Source organism: Sarcophilus harrisii, chromosome 1 (assembly GCF_902635505.1).
Source record: "Sarcophilus harrisii chromosome 1, mSarHar1.11, whole genome shotgun sequence".
Lineage (NCBI taxonomy): Eukaryota > Metazoa > Chordata > Mammalia > Dasyuromorphia > Dasyuridae > Sarcophilus > Sarcophilus harrisii.
Window position 1 is genome coordinate 179,714,824 of NC_045426.1, and position 22,495 is coordinate 179,737,318.

Consider the following 22,495-nt stretch of genomic DNA (forward strand, 5'->3'; position numbering starts at 1 on the left):
ATAAGTTGTGGTTTTAGATATATTCAGTCCTATTGAATACCTTGAACTTGTGGGAATTATCTTGAAGTTCCATATATATATATATATATATATATATATATATATATAATGATCCATAAGTAACATATTTACAAATACCAACAATCTCTTTAAGGTCCTACTTAATTCACATAATCAAAATCTGATTTTCCCTAACAAAAAAATAATAGACTTACAGCCAGAAAGGACTAGGTTCAGATCCTGTCTCAGGTAATTATGAGATATATGATTTTGGGCAAATCACAACGTCTCAATCCAATTTTCTCATATTTAAATGAGGATAATATTATACCTAAGGAACCAAACTCTCAAAGTTGTTATGAGGCTCAGGCAAGAAAACTCATTTAAAAAGTACTTTGCAAATGTTTAAGCACTATAAAAATAGCATTTCCATTAATATGGCCTCACAGAAAAGACTAGATAGATAGATAGATAAATAATAAGTAAATAGATAAATCAAGGCTGAATAAATGATGCATAGATAAATAAATATATTTGGATTGATTAGTCCAGTTGGTATTTGTTATATTAGACTATATTGTTATTATTACAGATAATAACAACTTTTACAAGAAAGTCACAGATAAATATAGCTTCATTTTTATGGCTCTTTGAAATTTATTAAACACTTCATGTACATTATCTCATTTCCACATTGCAACAGCCCTGTAAAGCAGAAACTTCTGCCCTTATCATTTCCATTTCACAGATAAAGAAACTAAGTAAAGCTAAGATAAACAATCACTCAATTAGACAGATTTCAAAGGTCATAATCAGACTTGGGTTCTCCTGATTCTGAGTCCAGTACTCTTTTTTCCATGTCATACACTTCCTTTGTGTTGTATATGAACCCAGCACCAATGTGGTATAAAGATAGGAATAGGGATTGAAAATAGGATTTCACTGATATAGTGAGAAAGCTCCTATAAATTCAGGTCAGTATTTTCTCTGCAATTTATAGTCCTAGAAAATTGCTTTGATCATTAAGAGGTTAAGTGGCTTTCCATTATGTATTAGAGGCAGAATTTAATCTGAAGTCTTTCAGGCTCTATGTCAGTGGTGTCAAAATCAAATATAAATGAGGTCTACTAATCTGTACATAAAAATCCCTGTGGAACACATATTGACTTAGTTTTAAAGCATGAGATTATCTACGTTTTATCAAATTTTTACTTAGCTTGTTAAATATTCCCAATTACATTTTAATTTAGTTTAGTAGGCACCAATAAGATGGGAGGGGGGTTGCATGTAGCCCCCAGATTGCATGTTTGACACTTCTGTGCTATGTTACTATATCTCAAATTATTTCTGAAGAGGAAAACCGTTGGAATAACCATTATTTGAATGTTTCCAAAAAAAAACAAAAAGCAAAACCAGAAAAAGCATTAATATTTTGTATGCAACAATTTTATAATTGTAGGATGTTTCCATGATGAACTATTAAATATATCTATTACTAACATATAATATAACATAGTAACATGGAACAAATAAGCTTACTTGAAAATACAAGCCTTTTAAAAATACATAATTACGTCTGCAATTATCAGTGAGTACAATATTCCTTCTCTGTTCAGGGAGAATTAATGCTATATGCTATTTTAGGAACCCCTCATTCTTCCCCCTCAAAAAAATCCCTTTAATTCCTGGAACTAGCCACTGCAACGGACACCAGAAAATGAACTCTACTATAGCAGTCTTAAAGGATTCTCATACATTAGTATGGGCACATTTAGTATGTAGGTTGTAATGGAAAATAGGAATTTTAAGGAATTAGCCTTATAGTCTTTACACAGAGCACAATATTCTTTTCCTTCCATCTAAATCCATATAGAGAATTTTTCTGAAGATATACAATAGGTCTCTCTTCATTCTGGGATTAAGGAATCATGCTTAATAGGTAGGAGGCAGTTTTTTATATAAATCAAAACTTCTTTCCTTTAAGTCATCATTGAATTAGAGAGCTGACAGAATACTTCCAGACTCCCTGCTCTTGATCATCTCGCAGTAAACTATACTGCCTCAGTTGGTTGTTTTTTTCTCAGTTTATAAAAGCAAAATTGTCTTTGTTCATTTGAAATTTCAAAAATGGCAACATTAGGAACTCTATTGCAACACATTATTTTATAAACTTTAAATCAAAAGACATTTGTCAACTTGTATTTTGTAGTGCAGAGTAGAAGCACATTATTTCTCCCCTAAACAATTTATTTTATAATAAATTTGGGCCTAGTCTTCAAAGTCTGATCTATTACCTGGTAAGGGAAATGACTAATACTCTAATTTGTAGATACATTAAACTATATAATGTAATTCCAGCCACAGAATACTCATGAGGGCTTCAGAAATATAAACTAGACTTCATGATAGACACCCTGCTCACTACAAAATAATGGGATTTTATTTTTTAAATATAATTCTGGAGTAATGCTGACTTCCCTAAAGATGTTTTCCATTTTGTACTAATTAATTCATGAAATGCCTCATCTCTTTGTAAATGTATTTTATAATGAAAGGTCTTCATTCCTCATTACTAGTTTACTTGTCTGGATCAGGCAACTATCAGGTGAGGAATGATGAATATAGATATATCATCTCTCATCATTATCATAGAATGATAAACTAAAGTTACAAGGCCCAACAGAGGTGATCTAGTCCAACTCCCATAGTTTATAGATGAAGAAACTAAAGCTCAAAAAATTGTATTTTATCCAAAATCACACAGGTATTAGGTAACAATAGGATATGAACTTGGGATTCTTTGATTCTGTTCATAAGCTTTCTACTACATCAGGCTGATTCTTGCATGTTACTGTGCCTATAGTCAAATTAGACTTCCCAGGAGCTCTCCAAATTTAAACTCATTTTACAAAAAAAAAAAAAAAAAAAAAAGACGGGGGGAGGCTAAGGAAATTTTGAGATGTAACTTATAATGAGGTTGGTTACATATATATAGAAAGAATTAGTAAGGTTTCATACACACACATATACAAATATATACATGTATGTGCATGTGTATATGTACATACACATGTGTATAAATTGTATGAAAGAGTTATTGATGTAAATCAAAGCTCAGGACCTAATTATAGTAAAGACTCTAATGAGATGGCAAACTAACTGCAAAGATGAGGCCACCTTAATGAAATTCAAAAAAGCCATTGGAATGAATTAAAAAAGGAACAACCATTGACTATGCCCTCTGGGTGACATTTAAAAGTCAGTCTATTCAAAAAAAAAACATTGAAAAGGGACTCAACTATATAGAATAAAAATAGAGCCAGAGAGAAGTTCAGACAGCCCCACTGGAAGTGAGGACAGAATTCTGCGAGTGAAGTTTTTTGAATGGATTGGGCACAAAGAAACAAATGCTATATTACTAAATATATCTTTACACTCACTTCCCCCCCCACACACACACACACTACTACCAACCACTACTACAGCTCCCAAACCAATGATCTTGCATCTTCTTTTTTCCCTTTGGGCTTTTCCATTGGAACTGAGCCTTCCCCTCTGTCATGGGGAATGTTTATTTATCTTCATTTAATTTAAGTGTATACTTTGTCATTTTTTATAATGTTATTTGTTATTTTGCTTGCTTTAGTGTTTTTATGTGTCTAGAAAGAGGTGATTGAAAAAGAGAAGCATTCCTAGATATACAGATCTAACACTGAGATATTTTTCCAAAAATGTTGTTTCTGAATGGAGGCTTAGAGTTAAGAGAGACAGACGAGAGAGAGAGAGAGAGAGAGAGAGAGAGAGAGAGAGACAGAGAGACAGAGAGAGAGAGACAGAGAGAGAGAGACAGAGAGATGGACAGAAACAGAGACAGAGACAAAGACAAAGAGAACTGCAGAATCTTTAATACTAAAAGAGTGCTATACTGGGTAATTCATTTGGACAATGTCTCCTTAACAAAGTAAGCCTACGGCTTATCAGATTTTTTGAATGACTGTTCACTGAACTGTTGCGTGGATGGATTGTATATGTATGTATGTATGTGTGAATAATCTATATTTAGATACAGATACAGATATGGATATAAATATAAATATGTTCCCCATTCATTTCCTTTATCACTATCCCCTCTTCCACTCACAATAAAGTGAATCTATTACCTTTTATTTATTACCTATTACTGTTTTTTAATTTCTTAGATTTTTTAACATTTTGAATTACTGTAATTTAAGGCTTCAATGTGATTCTAAAGGAGTAATATAAAGAGTAGTTCTCTTTTACTCATTCATTTTTACTTATTACAGAAAACTATACAATGAAATATATATTTGACCAGAAAACAAAAACTTTTGCAGTTATCTATTAAAAATTAGCAAAGAGAAATAATTACTAGAATCCTGTAAAAGTGATTAAATATTAACTTTGCAATGATATAATTGTATAGATTTGGACAAATTTCTTACATAATCTTACTTACCCCTCAATTTCCTTATCTGTAAGATAAAGGAATTAACATGAGACTGTCAAAGATAACAAAATTAAAAATACCAGAAGGACTATGAGAAATGTCTAGACCACCAAATGGTTGATGGTATTGTGAACAGATCAATTTGAAAGCAATTTGGAACTATACACTTTGATGCAGCTACAATATTACTAAAACAAAGAAATGAAAGTGGGAAAAAGATTACATCTACAAAAATAATTTACCCTTCACTGAAATTAAGGTTGGAGGATATAGGACTACAATTCAATAAAGAGGTTAGGGCTAGATAAAGAGAGAGACAGAGACAGACAGATAGAGAGAATAAGATTTGGCTGTATCAAAATAAGAATTAATGGAAACCATGGTAGCTGATAAGTTCATCAAGAGAAGGTATATAGAGAGAGAGAATAAAGAAGCAGCCTGAAGCTGGAGTATATCCAATTAGGATTCAGGATATTGATGATCTAGTAAAAGAGACTCACTTTGGCAACTGAGTAGATTTTGGATTTGAGAGAGGAGACAACAAAGGAATACAAACCAGAAAACTATTGGAATTGCCCAGGAGTTGGGTGATAAAGATCTGAACCAGGGTAGTATCTGTGTGAATAGAATGAAGAGGACCCATAACTTTTTGTTGTTATCCAGGTTCAGTCATGTCTGACTTTTTGTGACCTTATTTGGGGTTTTCTTGGCAAAGATATCAGAGAGATTGGGCATTTCCTTCTCCAACTTATTTTATAGATGAGGAAGGTGAAGTAAACATAGTTAACTGACTTGCCCAGGGTCACACAGCTACTAAGTGTCTAAGGTCAAATTTGAACTCAAGAAGATGAGCAGTTCTGATTCTAGGCCCAGAAATCCATTTACTGAGCCTGCAATAGAAATGTTATAAAGGTAGAAAAAATAAGGCTTGGCTCTATGGGGTGAAAACTAAGATATGAGGGGGCTATCAAAGTTGCCAACTGAGTGATTAGAGGTGCTTTCAACAGTCAACATTGAAAGAAGGGTGTGAAGGAATGGGATAGTGAGTTGGGAGGGTAAAACTAAGTCCCTTGTAAAAATTAAGTTTGAGATGCTTATAGCACATTTAATTTGTGTCAGGATGCCCATACCAAGACCACCCCCTCTCTTTTCATTTCTCTCTTTTTATTTTCAGAAGACATCCTGTTTTCCAAAGGTAGGGTCCAGAAAGCAATGTGTTCCCTGAGCTTAGTATAACAACAATCCTTTACATTCATCCTGTAGATGATCTCAGCCACAACAAAATGCCAGAATTGGGATTCATTTTTTCAAATTTATGCCCCAGTGTCTTGTACACAGTAAGCCTTTAAATGTGTAGATTTATTCTTGTTAATGCTTATATGAAAGTTTCAAATATATTTTTATTTTTAGCCATTTTTATTGATGTTTTCTTTGTTTTATGTCATCATAGATTTCTCCACTAACACTCTTCATCCCCTCCCCCAAAAGCCATACCTCATAACAAATAGTATTTTTAATACAAAAAAAAAAAAAAAAGGAAAAGAAGAGAACATAAATCAACACAATCAATACAATGAAAAAATTCCAAGGAAGTACAATGTGAAAACAAGTAGACTTTTCCCAACCACAAAGGAGTACATGATTGTTGTCTATAATTTTTGCAATATTCTCTTTTGATTTGTGTGTGTAGTTGTTCTTTCAGTTTACATTGTTGTAGTCACTATGTATAGTTTTCTTCTGCTTTCGTTCACTCTGCTTTAGATATAGCTATATAAATATAGATATATACATATATATGTTTCTCTATTTATCACCTTCATCATTTCTTGAGCACAGTAGTATTCCATTACCTTTATGTATTATAATGTTTTTAGCTATAATCTAATTGATAGGCATCTACTTTGTTTCTAAGTTTTTGTTACTGCAAAAAGTGTTTCCACAGATATTTTGGTGTGTATGGGGATTTTCTTCTTATCAGTGGCTTCTTTGGGATATAAGTCCAATTCTACAATCTCTGGGTCAAAGAGTATAGATATTTGAGTCAGAATTCACAGTTCTAACAACAATATACCAGTGTGCCTATCTTCCCATAACCCTTCCACTAGTCTTAAATATATTGTAACAGAGTATATTTTTATGTTCATGAAACTCATGTCGACTCACATTTTCTTCAATACATTTGTATAGGTACCAAATCTTTGCTAGTTTTTGTGCTAGCAAATTTTATTTTTGAAAACAGCCATTTAATACAAAGTGGAAATTGTTGAATAAGAGTTCATGATTAATTCTAGTAATTCTATTTTGGATCAAAAAAGAAGCTTGCTAAGAGCATAAAGGGGAAAAGTAGACTTCTTCCTTATCTATTCCAACAAGAAGAGAATATCAAGTTAAATGGACATAAAGAATTCAGGCACATAAAAAGATAATCTCTACAGATAAAATTCAGTTCAATTCTTAAAAACTCTTATAAAGTATAAGCCATATGCAAAATTATGGGTAGGTGTGAAAGATAGAAATGTTTTTCTTCAGTTGTATTCAATTTTTTGAAATAAATGTTTACTAAGTACCAATTACATTTAAAATATTTAGTATATTTTGTTTTAAATCCTGTCTTCAAGGAATTTACATTCTCCTGAAGAATAAAACATAAAGAGAGAAATAAATGAAATTTGAGGAAGGAAAGGTGATTCATAATCAGGAAAAGAGAGGAAGAATCAAGCAAACCTCAGCAGAGGCAGCATCTAAAATGAACTTTAAATCATAAAAAAATAAATAAGTGAACTTATTCTGTATATATGTTGAGGTCTAGATTTGGGTAACTAAATGAAATTAGAGTTTAGTTGAGATCTAGTGGTAGGTCTGGGGTACAGGGAGTCAAATGGAGCTCCCCTGCAACCCCCTTGGATTCGGTGCAAGGATACGGGCGGTATATGAGGTCTAGTAGCCGCGTGAATTCCCAATAAAAGCATTTATTGGCCCAGAGAGCTAGATTGATAAAAGAGGTTTATTATTGGGTTTGGAAGTAAGGAGATAGGTGAAGGTAGAGATAAGGAGGGCACTCCAGTGGACAGAGGACATGGCGACCATGTTTGGAATCTCTGCAAAGAGGGGTTCCCAGTGTGGCCCTTTTAAGTTGAAGACTTAGCTCGAGGGGCTTTGGGATGTAGCCCCAAAGTTGGCTCAGATCTGGGTGGGGCTGGGACAGGTCTGGATCTTCTATTGGAATTCAAAGGGACCAGGATTTGTGAGTCAAAGGGTAATTACATTCACTAGAGGGGTTTGGGAATCAAAGATAGGAATCTTTCCCACATCATATACATAAATATAAACACATAACATACACAAGAGTATATAGACATAGAATGTGTATATATGTATGTTTATGTGTGTATATATATATATATTATTATATATATATATATATTATATATGTTATTATATTATATATTATATATATGTATATATATTATATATATATATATTATATATTATATATATATATATAATACCTATTTTAGCATAATTGATTTCCTTTGCAATCCTATGTTGTTGGTGGTTTTGCATTTAAAAAACATTATTCTAGCCACAGCTAGATGGCAGGGTGGATAGAGCACCAGCCTTGAGGTCAGGAGGATTTGAATTCAAATTTGGTCTCAGACACTTAACACTTCCTAGCTGTGTGAGCTTGTGTAAGCAAGTCACTTAACCTCAATTACCTCAGGAAAAAAACAAAAACAAAAACAAAAACAAAACCAAAACCCATTATTCTGAGAAGTGGATCTATAAGCTTCACCAGTTTGTCATAGTTGTCAAAACAATTTGTCAAAGGGGTCTCTCATTACACACAAAAATAGCTAAGAACACTGGCTTTATAGGAAGCTAAAGATTCTATTAAAGTAGGATGGGAATATACTTGCAAATATAAAAGACAGTTTGTGCAAGGGTTTTGAGGTACTAAGAGGAGGTACTCAGGTACAATTCTAGTAGAGAAGAAATCCACAAAAATTAACACAGCACAAACTTAACCCTAATTTGAGGAAGAAGGGTAAGAGCAATAGGAATATGAACTCAACCAATCACAAGACAATCACAAAAGGGCCACAAGATCTAGCCCATGGTAACTTAAGAACTACATTTCCCACAATGCCCCGGACCAGCCACAGCCCCACATTTCCGGCTTTTATTTACCTTTTCCTTTCCCATACATCCCATCATCCTTTTCGAGCTGCAGACCGCCCAGGAAGGAGCAAGGTCAGTAGGGAGTAGGCGATTCAGCATCCATCTTTTCCTCCCCTGTCGCGGCCTCCCCTGCGGTGGTCGCGTATCCCTCGGCGGCGCCATGTTGGGCCAAAGCCTGCGCAGGTTCTCCACCTCCTTGATTCGCAGAAGCCACTATGAGGAGGGCCCGGGAAAGGTAAATGCGGTCGGGGACCGGGCAAAGGGCGGGAAGGCCTAGGCTCCGGGTGTAATGGCTATCCGTCCTCGGGGAACTGGAGAAAGTTCTAGGCCCCAGCGCGGCTTAGGCGCCAAGGCTGAGAGGAACCCGGAAGGGTCTGGGTCAGTGAATCCCAGATTATTACGCGGATCTTGCTGGAGAATTAAATTTGTCACTTTATGCAAATCACTTGACCTTGGTTGGGCCTCAGTTGTCTTTTTTTGTAAAACGAGGCATCGGACTCGGTGACCTTCCGCGATCTCTGTCTAAATCTGTGACTTCTTTTTTTTTTTTTTTTTTTTTTTAAATCTGTGACTTCTTTAAAGCCATCCTCACCCCTAGACGGTGACGCTGAGGCCGTGGGAGAAGACGCTTGCCCAAGGTCACACAGTTTTTAGGTGGCAGAGCCAGGCATAAAGTGTGTTGTATTTTATGCCATACTATGGAAAAACTTAGGGGACGACAGCAAGTTGGAGACTAAAAAGAAGTTTTAACTCATTTCGGGCCCTGGTGGGAAAGGTTAAGGTCTAGAAGGCTTAATCGGAGAAACAAGGCCCACTGAAGGTCATTACAGTGACTAGGGAACTGGGACTGTAGTTAGAACGCCAGTCATTCTGTTAAACAACATTAAGGCAGAGACGTAGTGGAACGATCAGTGGGTTTGGAGTAAGAGGCCTGTTTTTGACTAAGCCATTTATAATCTGTGTGACCTTGGACCATCCTCTGAAAAAGTGAGTGGTTGGAGTAAAGGATCTCAGTAGGCCCCTGAAGTCAGGCCTTTGAACAGAAGATTTGTGCCTTTTAAAAGTCTTTATTATCCATATTTCAAGTTATCTTATGTGGAAGGACTGGTTTGGTAGTAATAGGAAAAAGGCTAATTAATGAAAGAAACTAACCAGTCTGTGGTGCAGCTAAGTCAACTTTTATATAGTAGAATGTAGACCCTTTAATCTTTATTATTTTAATTTCCTTTTCCTTGGTACATGTGATGAGAACCACACAGTATGAAAAACAATGATACTGTAAACGCTTTCTGATGTACCATATGCTTAATCTAATTCTCTTTTAAGCTTCTATAAAAGCCATTTTTTAGTATCCACTGTCCAGAGCAGTATTCTAGTCTGGGGGAAGTTGGGAAGGGTTGTAGGTACATGGGACCTTGGTATAGGAGGATGCAGATACATAAAAATAACTCCAGATGCCCTATTTTTAAAAAGTTAGTGCTGTTTCAGATTTTGTATATAACTGTTTTAGATGTCACATTAAAAAAAATTCCCTTTGACTGCAATAAAATTAAACTTTATTATAATAATGAAATAAAGGTAGATGACTTTGAGACCATGACACAGCCTAAATCTAATGCTCCTTTCAGGAAAGAAATTTGAAACTAATTGAAATTAGCCTGGGTAAAATCAAGTCTCTCTAACCACCTCTACCACTTATCCTTTGTGCCATAATGCTATCCACCTAGTAAATCCTTCATTTCAGCTCACTTAAATAACTCTTCCATAAGCTTAGAAACGACACAATCAATGTACAGCTTTATTGTATTTTTGATTTGTTTTCCCACCCCAAATTACAGCTCACTTATTGATAGTGTTCTAAGTGTATCATCCATATTGTACAGAGCAATGCTTTATTGCCTACCTTCAAGTCATGAGTAATTCTTTAGAAAAATAATTTTGAATTGATTTACTCCATTTGAATAAAGCTTGCTATAAATAATGTAGTGCAAATAAGATATAGTGTTGCTGAGGGGAGATTACATAAAGGAGTAATCAAACATTTACATTTTTTTCCACAAATTTTCTTTTAAGGTCACAGAATATAAATAAATCTATCTGGTAGTTACTGATTTTTTCAACAGATTACTATAATTTCTTATCCTGCACATTGTTTATAAAAGGAAAAAAATCCTTTTTGTTAGAGGTCATCTAGTCTGACTGCCCTAAACCCAGTTTGTAATTCCTTATAGTTTTCTAACAAAATCAAGCTTTATTCAAATACCTTCAGACATGGAAAATTCACTCCTGCTTATTAAACCAACTCATTTTAGTTTTTAGACAGTTCTGTGTATGGGAGTTCTTTGTTATAATAAACTGGGATTTATCTCCCTGGAATTTTCATTGAGTGATGAATAATGCATATACATAAAACAACTTGTAGCTTAACATGAAGTAAGTAAACTGGTTAATTTTTTAAGGGTTAGCTTAAGTTTAAGACCATACTAAAACCTAAAATATAGCACTGATTTTCTATTTCTAGTATTTCTTTTTCATTCTCGTTGAAATGTAATTTTAATTCTAGAAATCTTTAAAAACTTTTGTGCCTACCATGTAAATCCAAGATGCCTTATCCTAATATTCAAGCTTTTTATAACCTAATCAGCTACTACTGCCCCCATATAAAAATCTTTCCTTTTACCCAATATCTATTCTCTTAATATACATTGGACTTTCCCTACCACCTTTTTGTCCAGACTACTTTAAATGTAGTTTAGCAAATAACACCCTTCTCTGATCTCCATAAAGCAGCTTCCAATCACTCTTGATTTTTCTTTCCTCACCTATAGTACTAACCTGTGTATTGGTCATGGTACCAGCATAACAATATATTATTTTTGTAATTTTCTCTCTCAATGTTGTATATATGTTCCTGAAAGTTATGTGATATCTAAAGTACATTTGCACATAAATACTAAATTTTTCTTTATTCTGTAGGAAATTTATTTTTTATCTAAAATATACATGTTTTTTGATACCAATCCCTCTGATTAATGTACTGATTACTATTTGGATTTTTATTTTCTTCAAAGAACCTGCCCTTTTCAGTAGAAAACAAATGGCGGTTGCTGGCAATGATGACTGTGTACTTTGGATCTGGATTTGCTGCACCTTTCTTTATAGTAAGACATCAGATGCTTAAGAAGTAAACTTCTATATAGAAACCATCAGGTAACTACCCTCCTGATAATCCACTATTACTTATTTCTAAAGAGAAGAGTTTCTCCTGGAATGGGTTTTGTAAGAAGCTTTAGTCAGTCCCACGAGGTCAGAGTGGGGGGAGAAGCTGTGTGGAGATAGGTATTGATCATGAATTGCTGTTCAACAATTGGAAGGTTCTCTCAGAGTATCTCTTCCTCTAGTTGGATAGGTCAACCCCTATAGTTGAATAAAAATTAAGTTTATTGGTACATATGATGTGGAAATTCAGTATGAATGAAACCGTGATACTGTAAACGCTTTCTGATGTACCAGTCATAACTAAATGAGCTTATTGTATATAGAAAGATTGAAGTTGTACTTTTTTCTTCTTAATAGTTATAGGCTTTTACAACCAATGCCTAAAAGCTTGAAACTTAAAAATTGATAATCTAATTCTTCTGTGAAATGAATTTGTAAACATGGCTAATTTAAATTCTATGCTTTTTTCCTTCCCAGACTTGAAGTACAACAATCACCTATAAAAGTCGTTTTGAAGAATGGAGTAAGCAAACTATTTCCCATAATATGTCTTTGTAAATAAAAGTATTAAATGAATGTCTTGGAGTCATGTTCTTTATTGGATATACTATTGGATTGTATGTTTATTAATCTGACCATTTTGCTGTCATTTATATCTAAAATGTCTTCTTTAGACTACTCTTGTTAATTGTTTCTGCCAAAGTAGGTGACTTGGGCATTAACAGCATTATTCATGCAGAATTAAAATTTAAGTGAATGAAGACATTTATCGCATACATCTTTTCTACATTACTTCTGAGCTTTTAACTAAATTTTATAGCAGAAGTTCTACATATGTAAACAATTGAAACTGTCTGACTAAAATATCAAAAATTGCTTAATTAATTTAAGCAATTTGTTAGATTTTTACAGCATATATGATCCTCAAACTCTGAAGTCCTCTATTTAAAAACCTTCATTATCTACCCTACTTTATTTCACATATAAAAGTCCAGTTCTCATGACCAATAGTAACCAATATTCAGTCATCTCCATAATTTAATAACATTATCTTTTTCAACTGAAACTACTCCTTTTCCCTCTAGTAACTTATGTCTCAAGATAAATTTATCCTTTTACCATATCTTCTGGACCATCAGACACTGTTCATTTTTCTGATTCTTTGGGTTCTTTGATATTTTCTCTTCACTGAAACCACTCACCATGTATTTTTTTTAAGCTCCTCCTGTGCCTTAAAGGAGCTTGCATTCCATCAGGAGGGAGATAGTATGTCCATTTATAAGTTTACAAAAAATTAATATATATATAAAATAATTTATAATATAAACTAATAAAGGAGGGAATCGGGAAATCTGAAGTGAAGTTTGAATTGAAACTTGAAGGAAATCAGGCAATTTAAGAGGCATTTTAAGCATAAAAAGATATAGAAGAGATGAAAAGTGAGAGGACCAACTAGGTATCTAGTTTTTCATAAAATAGAGCAATATATAAGGCAACCCATGGGAATCATGTAAAGGGCTAGATAGTGGAGTTTGTATTAAATTAGAAAGATTTGTCAAAGTTTAATGAATAGTACTATGGTATGACCAACCAGAACCATAATTTAAGAAAAACACTGAAATCTGTCTAGAACTGTTAACAGCATTAAAATCTCCATACCACTCCTAGAAATGGACTGTTGTGCCTTTCATAGCTTTTTGAAGTGCAAATCCTCAACATTGATGTGACTCTTCAGTTAACAAAATGCAGAGGAAAAAAGAAAATGGGTTGATTTGTCTACAGTCAAAACAGCTGATTAGTAGATGTCATATGATAAGATGAGAGTACATCTGATTAGGGCTGTATATTCTGATTTCCTGCTAGAATCTAGACTTTTAACCTTTTTTAAAAAACTATATGCCCATTATAGTCCTGCCATTGTTTTTATTGGATGAAAGTTTTCTCAGCAGCAGGATACAATAATTAGTTTGTGTTGAAAGTGGCTCCTCTTGGAGTCATGAAACTATGGAAACTGGCAAGTCTCATACCCCTGGGCCTGAAAACAAGCAGTCATGCTAATAAACATTAAAAATACAACCATTGCATTTCTGTTGTTTCCCCTAATGTTTGCCAATTTAAAATGTAGCATCACTATAACAGTAAGTAATGAAGGGCCAATGTATCAAATTTCCAGAACACATGAATTACTTTTTATTATATTATTAATTTAGAGGCTAGTCACTGTTCTTCAGACTCTTAGAAGCATTCAAGAAACACCAAATCTCTGGAAAATTGAGATCAACCACAAAAGAAAATATTTTTCTTTAATACTGTTCTATGCTTTTTCATAGAATTGATAGGTTTATGTAATCTCCAAGCTGGAAGGGACCTTAGGCAAGAATCATGGTAAAAACTATATGCCCATTATAGTCCCTACATTGTTTTACCTGGATGAGAGTTTTCTGATAGTAAGATATGCTACATGATTAGCTTGTGTTGAAGAAACCTGAGTCCAATCCTTGGGTCACATTACCTAAGTGATTTGGAAATCTGCAGCATCTCTGGACCTCAATTATCACACTATAAAGTGAGGAGCTTGGAATCCATCAGACTGATTTCTTCCAACTTAAATCTGACTTTTAAGATCATCTAGTTTAGCCTATCTCACATGAGAAGGAATCCTTCCTATACTTTACTTCTAAAACACTTAAGTGGCTATCTTGGTCTCTGTATCATCATAAAGCCTCCCAAAGTATCAATGTTAAGAGAAATACTTTTAATTTGCACTCAGAAATATAACATAATTATGGAGAAAATTAAGTTAAACCATTCAAAGTGCCTATCAGAAGAATTGCAGAGGGAAAAAAATCTTTACATTTATTTTCAATTTTTGATAAGGAAATGAGTATGTGCTTATCTGAAAGCATATTGTTTACATATCAAATTTACACTGTCTACAAATGGTTTAATTATACTAGACTGGAAATTTGTAGCTATGTGGGACTTCTGATATTCATTCAAAGATGTCAAGCTAAATTACAGATGAAGGGAAAACAACCATCTTACATAATCAAGCCACAGTAATGTACACAACCTATATAAAAATATTGATATTGATCATTCTTAATTTGAGAGAAGTTATTTTCATTGAAAAAATTAATTTGGGGGGCAAATGTAAGAATTTTGATTTTGTAATTTTAACATTTTTTTGAAATTTTGAGTTTCAGATTACTTATTCCCACCATTCCTTCACTTACAAAGAAAACAAACAAATGATATCAATTATAAAGGTGAAATCACACAAAACATTTCCATATTAGCCACGTTAAAAAAGGAAAAAAATAACCAGGAAAATTATAGATCTGCACTCAGTTCATCAATTCTCTCTGGAGCCCTTTGAAATTGTTTTGGATTACTATTGATCAGAATACTCAAGTCTTTTATAGTCAGCACTACACATTGCTATTATTGTGCACAGTGATCTGATTCTTCTCACTTCATTTTTCATCACTCCATATAGGTTTTGCCATGATTTTTTTTTCCTTAAACTACCCCCCCTCATTTTTAATAGTTCAATTGTATTGCATCACAATCATTCCATTACTTGTTCAGCCATTCCACAATTGCTGAACATCCTCTCAATTTTAACCCTTTGCCACCAGAAAAAGTTGCTATAAATATTTTTGTACATATTGGTCCCTCTTCCTTTTTCTTTGATCCCCAGGGGTATAGACCTAAAGTGATATTACTAGATCATACAGTATGCATAGTTTTATAGCCCTTTGGGCATAGTTTCAGATCATACTCTATTCCAGTTTACTATTATTCCAGCCTTCATCCCTTCTAGCAATTTTCATTTCTGATAGAGATGAGGTAGTACCCAGAGTTGTTTTAATTTATTTTTCTTTAATCAATAGTAATTTAGAGTAGGGTTTCTTAATTTTTTTCCACTCAACAATTCCTTTTTGCCCAAGAAATTTTTACACAGTCCTAGTATATAATATATAAAATAGGTATAAAAATCAAACTTCTACAGTTTGGTCTACTAATAATAGGTCATAAAATTCTTTGGTGTATATGTGATTTTGCCATTTATTAAAAAAAAAGAAAGAAAATTTGCATATTAAATATTAATTTCAGCAGAATATTTGATACCTTTTGCTGTTGAAAAATTTTTTGTGAACTCCACATTTGGTTATATCACCCCAAATGAGATCATGACCCACAGTTTTAAGAAACTTTAATTTAGAGCACTTTTTCATGTGGCCAGAGATAGTTTTTGCCCATTCATTTTGACCATTTCTCAATTGTGGAAAGTTCTCATTAAGTGTAAATTTGACTCAGTTCACCATTTTTTGTTTATTTGTTTTGTTGAGGCACTTGTGGTTAAGTTGATTTGCCTAGCATCACATAGCTAGGAAGTGTTAAGTGTCTGAGACCACATTTGAACTCAGGTCCTCCTGACTTTAGGGCTGGTGCTCTATTCCACTGTCACCTAGCTGCCCCTTCAGGTCACCATTCTTGAGAAATTAGTCCTTTATCAGAAAAACTTGCTGTAAAATTTTTTGATATTACTTCATTGTCTGTGGTGCCTTTTAGCAAAACATTGTTTCCGTGATTATCTCTTTCAAATTAGAGAAACTGTTAATTTTGCATTGTCTAAGATTATGATAGCCACCCTTGCCTTCTTTCCTTCAACTGAAGCATAATAGACTCTACTCCATTTCAGCTCTGTGTATACCTTTCTGTCCAAAGTGTGTCTCTTTTACACAAAATATTGGATTCTGGTTTTCAATCCATTCTGAAATGTGCTTCTGTTCAGTATGCTAACTCATCCCATTCACATTCAGTTATGGTAATTAACTACATTACCTTCATCCCATTTTTTTTAAATCCTCTTTTTAATCCTGCCCCTCTTCAAAAATCTTTAATACCTTTAATCACTGCTTCCTTCAATCTCCACTCTCCTTTGTAATCCTACCCTCTCTTTCTCCCAATATCTCATCCTCCTCCATTTTAATCTCCCTATTTAGTAAGATTTCTACCCAACTGAGTGAATATATATATATATATATATATATATATATTTCTTCTTTCAACCAATTTCTATGTGAATGAAGTTTAAGTATTACCTGCTGCACCCCTCTCCAGTTTCCCCACCACTAAAAAAGCTGTTCATGACTCTTACATAAGAAAATTTGTCCCATTCTACCACTTCTTTCTGCCTTCTCCCAGAGTACCTCTCCTCATCCCTACACTCTTTATTTAGAGCTTATTCCAACATAATTGACTTACCCCCATGTCCTCTGTCAATGAAGATTCTTAATTGCCCTTGTAATAATAATATTCTTAAGACTAGCCTATTCCTAACTACCCTAGTAATGATAATATTCTTAAGATTAATAACATCATTTCCCTATATAGGAATGTAAACAGTTTGACTTTATTGAGCTCTTATGATTATTCTTTCATTCTTTTTCTTGGGTCTTCTATTTAAATACCAGATTTTATATTCAGCTCTGTTCTGTATTTCTTTTTTTTTCTCATCAGGCATGCTTGGAAATCCCCTATTTCATTAAATATCTATTTTCCTCCCCAAAGGATTATACCAGTTTTACTGACTAGATGATTTTTTGGTTTTAACTCTAGCTCCTTTGCCCTCTGTGAGGTGTTGCATTTTTACTTTGCATACTTTTACATTGCTGTCTTTTAAGTTTATGTCTTGCTCTTCTCTGCCATCCCAGTAACTTTTTATAGTCAATTTTTATTGGTAGTGGTGGTAGTGTTTGCTCATTTTCCCAGCCTATATCTTCACTTTGAACATTATGTTAAAATTGAGTGTGAGGAGGCACTGTAATAAGCTTTAGGCTTTTTCTTGCTTCTATTTTCAGTTAGTTCTGGGAATGTGCAAGTATTTGGTCCTGCCAAGATGGTATGATCCTAGGAAAAGTATGGTCACTGTTCTGGTCTGTGCTCTTATCTTTTCTCAGGAAGTGCCCCACCACCCTTGTACCCGCAAGTACTTGTACTCCTCTTGGCCCTGGAATTGTGTCCAGATTCCCTGCTATCCTGCAGTCACAAATGCTAGCCCTGTTCTTAGCTAGGGAATTGTGACTATGGCTTCTCTTGCTATGTGATCGATCCCAAACTCTTTTGTCGGCCTTGGAACTACAACCAGGAACTACTTTTAGGCAATAGAGTTATCAATTAGCATTAGCTGCACCTAGTGACAGCAAAGGGTGCCTGTAATTTCTGACTGTTGAAGGCCACAGTTAGTGGGGAATGGCTGGGCAAGGTATAAGACCCTCCAGCCCAGTAAGGAACCCTGCTGAGGTATGTGGTTTGGCTCTACATCCCTCTTAAGGGTGTCTTGGCCTTCCTGAGAAGTCACGGGGTGGGACCACCCGTGCTTATTTGAAGCAGAGCTATACCAAAGTGGGAAAAACCTGTTCATAATAACAAGTTGGTGCATACACAGTACTCCATGGTTATAGGGTATATGAAGTGGAAAGCTGTCTTGATTATATGGACTTCTGATTGAACATCCTCCTGAGTCCCACCTCATCATTCCTCAACTGATATTAGGCTCAGGCTATTCCCGAAATCCTCCCATAACATTTGAGCAGTTAATTATCTGATTCCATCATCATCTCTGGACTGATAGCTCCCAAAGTTTCTGCTGTGATCACCTACAATGCCCACTGCTAGTGCTTTAGACTTTCACCCCTGTTAGTATTACAGACTGTTGCATATATATAGGCTATCCTATCCTATCCTAAACTGTTTTAGGCTGCAAAAATTTTCCCCTCTAATCTTTTCTTGACTCTGTCACTTCAAAATTTTATTTGAAGTGTTATTTTAAAAGGTATTTGCAGGGAATTATTGAAAGACTTTAGTTGGATCCCCACCTATCTTCCACCATGTTGGCTCTGCCAAGTTTAAGAACTTTAAGTCTAATGACTAAATTCAAGAAGAAAAAGCTAGAGCAATGGGGAAAAAGTTCATATCACATTTTGCATGTCCCTTGTACCTTTAGTTTACACTGGTAGGAATCTTAGCAATAGAACATTTTGTTTTCACTCCTAAAACCTGGGATTCTCAAGAGAATTACACATCACTAAAGACACCTACATGAGAATTTACATTTAGAAAGACTTTTCAGCTAACGATTTAGAGTTCCTTTTAATCATACTTAATTAAGTAATAAAGCATCCTCAAGGCTGGGTGTTTGTTTTAGCATTTTATGGAAGACTTTTAGTTAATCCTGGCTCCAAAGATATCAAGTCTAATTTATAGTAGAGAGTGTGTGCAGGATGTCAGTAAAGTAACTGCTCAAGTTTCCCCATCCATAAATCAATTAATAAACATTTATTAAGAGTTTATTAGGTGGCTAAGCCATGGAATAAAATGATGATAACCACATAGCATCTGCTGTACATACTTACCAAATTTATCAAATTTCAAGTTTTGTTTTCTTTACCTTTTTATTTGTAAATAAAAGTTCTGTCAAATTACATGATTGATGTAGGCCGGGAATCTGCTACAAGAGTTGTTTCATATGACTCTACTCTTTTATTCTGTGTGTGTGTGTGTGTGTGTGTGTGTGTGTGTGTGTGTGGATTAGAAGAAAGGGAGTTAGGCATAGAGGAAAGAATCTCAGCTAAGAGGCTGCACCTGTGATGAATATAAGGGACACTTATTTATTAAATTTTTTTGTTAAACATTTACAATCATAGTTGGCCTGTGATCAAGTAGAGCTTTAGTCCTCATGGCCAAGCGGAATGTCATAATGGCCCAGGAGGCTTCTTTCAGATTTATACAGTCTGAATTGTCCTAGGTCAGGTCTGACCCAAAAAAAAAAAAAAAAAAAAAAAAAAAAAAGGAATCAGGGTTTTTCTTATTCCCTATTCAAAGTAAAATTATGGAGAAAACTTTACAACTAATGCATTTCATTGGGTAGACTGAGGTAGGATAATCCCTTTATGACACCAGTAACTCCCTTTTTGCCAAATTTCAAGTTTTGTTTTCTTTGCTTTTTTACTTGTAAATAAAACTTCTTTTATAACACATTGCATCATTGGTTGTATGTGGGGAATCTCTGTTAAAAGTGTTATTTGTATGATTTTACTGAATTATTTTGTGTGTGTGTGTTTGTGTGTGTATATAAATGTGTTATTAGAGGAAAGGGAGCTTAGGCATAGAGGAAAGAAACTCAGCCAGGAGGATGCACCTGTGTTGAATGTAAGGGACATATCTTTAGGGAAGCATTCAAACTACTCAGTAGTTTAATAATTTCCATTCTCACTAGACATTTGTAATAGCTTGTTTATATTTGCAGAGGGGTATGAACAGAAAAGTGATTACCAGTAAGAATTTTAGCAAAGTAGTTGCAATCCTAAGTAATCATTAGTCCCAAGCACCCATCTTATGGTTTAAATAGAATAATATATAGAAAGCACTTTGCAGGCCCTCCAGTTCTTAAGCATCAGTTCTTAATGTTATTATTATTATTCTGTTTTTTGAGGATGCTACTTGAGAGATCCACACTTCAGACAGAAGTCCCACTTGAGTTATATTGGCTTGTTTTGAGTGTCTTATAACACTTTTAATTTTTAGGGTCTTATAACCCTCACACAATCACATGTAAATTTTGGCAATTTCTAATATTTCAAATTTAATACAAAACTCAGAATATAAAATAGGAAACATAATTTTTAGCAAATACACACATGCTTGCAGTAGGGCAGTAAAGAGAATCATTTTTGCAGCATAAATATTCTAATTTACAAGTGTGGAATTTACCATGTTACAGAAGAAAATTTTATTTGAAAATTAAAAGAGAAAGGAAAACAAAACTGAAAGTTGTATATGATTATTATTCATCCCAAAAAGCTAAATAAATCCCCATCATCGCTTAGTATTGTTAAATAGGAAGGTGTAGAGAGCCACAGACAGTAAGGGAACTCTCAGTGAGGTATAAAACCTTTCAGCCCAGAGGGAACCTGCTGACAATGTCTGGTTTGGCTCCCCATCTCCCCTTTGGGGTGTCTCAGTCTTCCTGAGAAGTCAGAGGGGCTTGACAATCTGTGTTCTATTTGAAACAGAGATACTTACATTAAAAGAGGCGTTTACATATTAATAGCAGGATGATTATAGTTAGCACATGCTCAGTGTGCTGTAGTGATAGAATTGTACTAAGGTATTTAGGGTCTGTGAGAAATTGAAATAAAATAGGATTCCATTTTTGACCGTCCGTGTGGATCTCCTGCCTTCTTCATTCCTTCACTAAGACCAAGGACTCAGGACTGTATATTTTGGCACCCCAGCATGGGGGCCCTAGAAAGCACAGTATATTTTGGCACCCCCAACTTGGGAGCTCTAGAAAGCACACTATGCAAAGCCTTCGATGAACAAATCATTCAAAGCAGGAGAAGAAACCCTACTACCACCTATGTGAGTAACAAGTTTGATTAGAAGTGAGAAGGAAGGGTGATTTACCACTGTGGAATCACCTAACATTTTGAAAAGATATTTGGCTCTTTTTTTTTTTTAAAGAAGTAGATCAAATTACCAGGTATTCCCATTTTTCATGAAATAGATTAATTTTTTGTTCTATCTAGAAAATGCAATTTTTTAAATCTTTTTTTTTCAAAATCCTTTTGGATGTATTTTTATTTAAGCATGTGTTAGTGGAGATTCAATTTAATGGATATTAAAAGCTTTAAAAGTATTTTTCAAAGTTGTTAAGAAGGTATTACTTATGCCCCTATTAAATTAAATTATATATTCATCCTGCAATTAATCATCATGTTTTTGTCAGTTTGTTTTCTTTAACTTAGCTTTCACATGCATCCCTTCTTCTTAGCTTCTACTATAACCACTATTATTTAGGCCCTCCTATTTTTTAAGCCTAGATTTTTAATATCCTTTTTTTTTCATTTTTTTCATTAAATATTTATAATCATAACTGACCTGTGACCAAGGAGAACTTTAATCCTAATGGTCAAGGGGAGTATCATAGTGGCCCAGAAGGTCCCTTCTCCAGACTTACACAGATCTGAATTCATGTGAGTCAGATCTGACCCCCAAAAAAAGGAGTCAGGGTTTTTTCTACTAACTATTTAGAGTAGAAATATAGGGAAATATATAAAACTAAACTTAAACATAGATCATGGCTGGGATCTCCACTAAAGGGAGTGACAAGGTTTCTTCTAATTAAGATAATCATTGTACAAGGTGGATATGAAGTAAAGAACAATTTTTCATTTTCTCTGTCTCAGGAAATTGCTTGAAACAGAAGCAACTCAAAAATGAGCATTACCTAAAACAGAAAGGGAAAAAAACAGATATATTATTTATATGGTCCCAAAAGTCATGTAAACTTTATGGAATACTGAACAGCTGCTTCACATTCAGTCTCCAACCTGCTGAGAAATTCACAGGGTCCAGATTTCCTAAAAGCCCCAAAATGATTTGATGCATCTTGAGTCCTTCTACCACATATTTGTCCTAGTAGAAGCACTGTATTACTCCAAGAAATATTGCTATTTTAGGAAAAATTTCTTCCTGTGCAGCTGGTACTCCAATTCAAACCCACAAGGTTAACATCATGTAAATGTCCATTTGTCATTTTCTTACTTACTGGTCTTT

General features: G+C 34.2%; 1 protein-coding gene and 2 non-coding genes across 3 annotated transcripts; all 3 read left to right on the forward strand.

The window, feature by feature from the left end:
* The first annotated feature begins 8,663 nt into the window (after positions 1–8,663).
* LOC100933884 (cytochrome c oxidase subunit 7C, mitochondrial) lies at positions 8,664–12,442 on the forward strand. Its single transcript, XM_003759859.3, has 3 exons — positions 8,664–8,882; positions 11,719–11,857; positions 12,344–12,442. Exons 1-2 carry the CDS (start codon positions 8,808–8,810, stop codon positions 11,833–11,835), a joined length of 192 nt encoding a protein of 63 aa, XP_003759907.1. The 5' UTR covers positions 8,664–8,807; the 3' UTR covers positions 11,836–11,857; positions 12,344–12,442.
* LOC111719049 lies at positions 9,883–9,944 on the forward strand. Its single transcript, XR_002769355.1, has one exon. It is a non-coding gene; the product is annotated as a small nucleolar RNA Z39 (small nucleolar RNA).
* LOC111719048 lies at positions 12,094–12,156 on the forward strand. The gene has a single exon (XR_002769354.1). It is a non-coding gene; the product is annotated as a small nucleolar RNA Z39 (small nucleolar RNA).
* Positions 12,443–22,495: the final 10,053 nt, after the last annotated feature.

Bases quoted from the DNA above. Each gene is read 5' to 3' on its own strand.
- LOC100933884 (XM_003759859.3), top strand. From the start codon at position 8,808: ATGTTGGGCCAAAGCCTGCGCAGGTTCTCCACCTCCTTGATTCGCAGA. The intron at 8,883-11,718 runs GTAAATGCGGTC...TTTTCTTCAAAG, and splicing joins ATGAGGAGGGCCCGGGAAAG to AACCTGCCCTTTTCAGTAGA.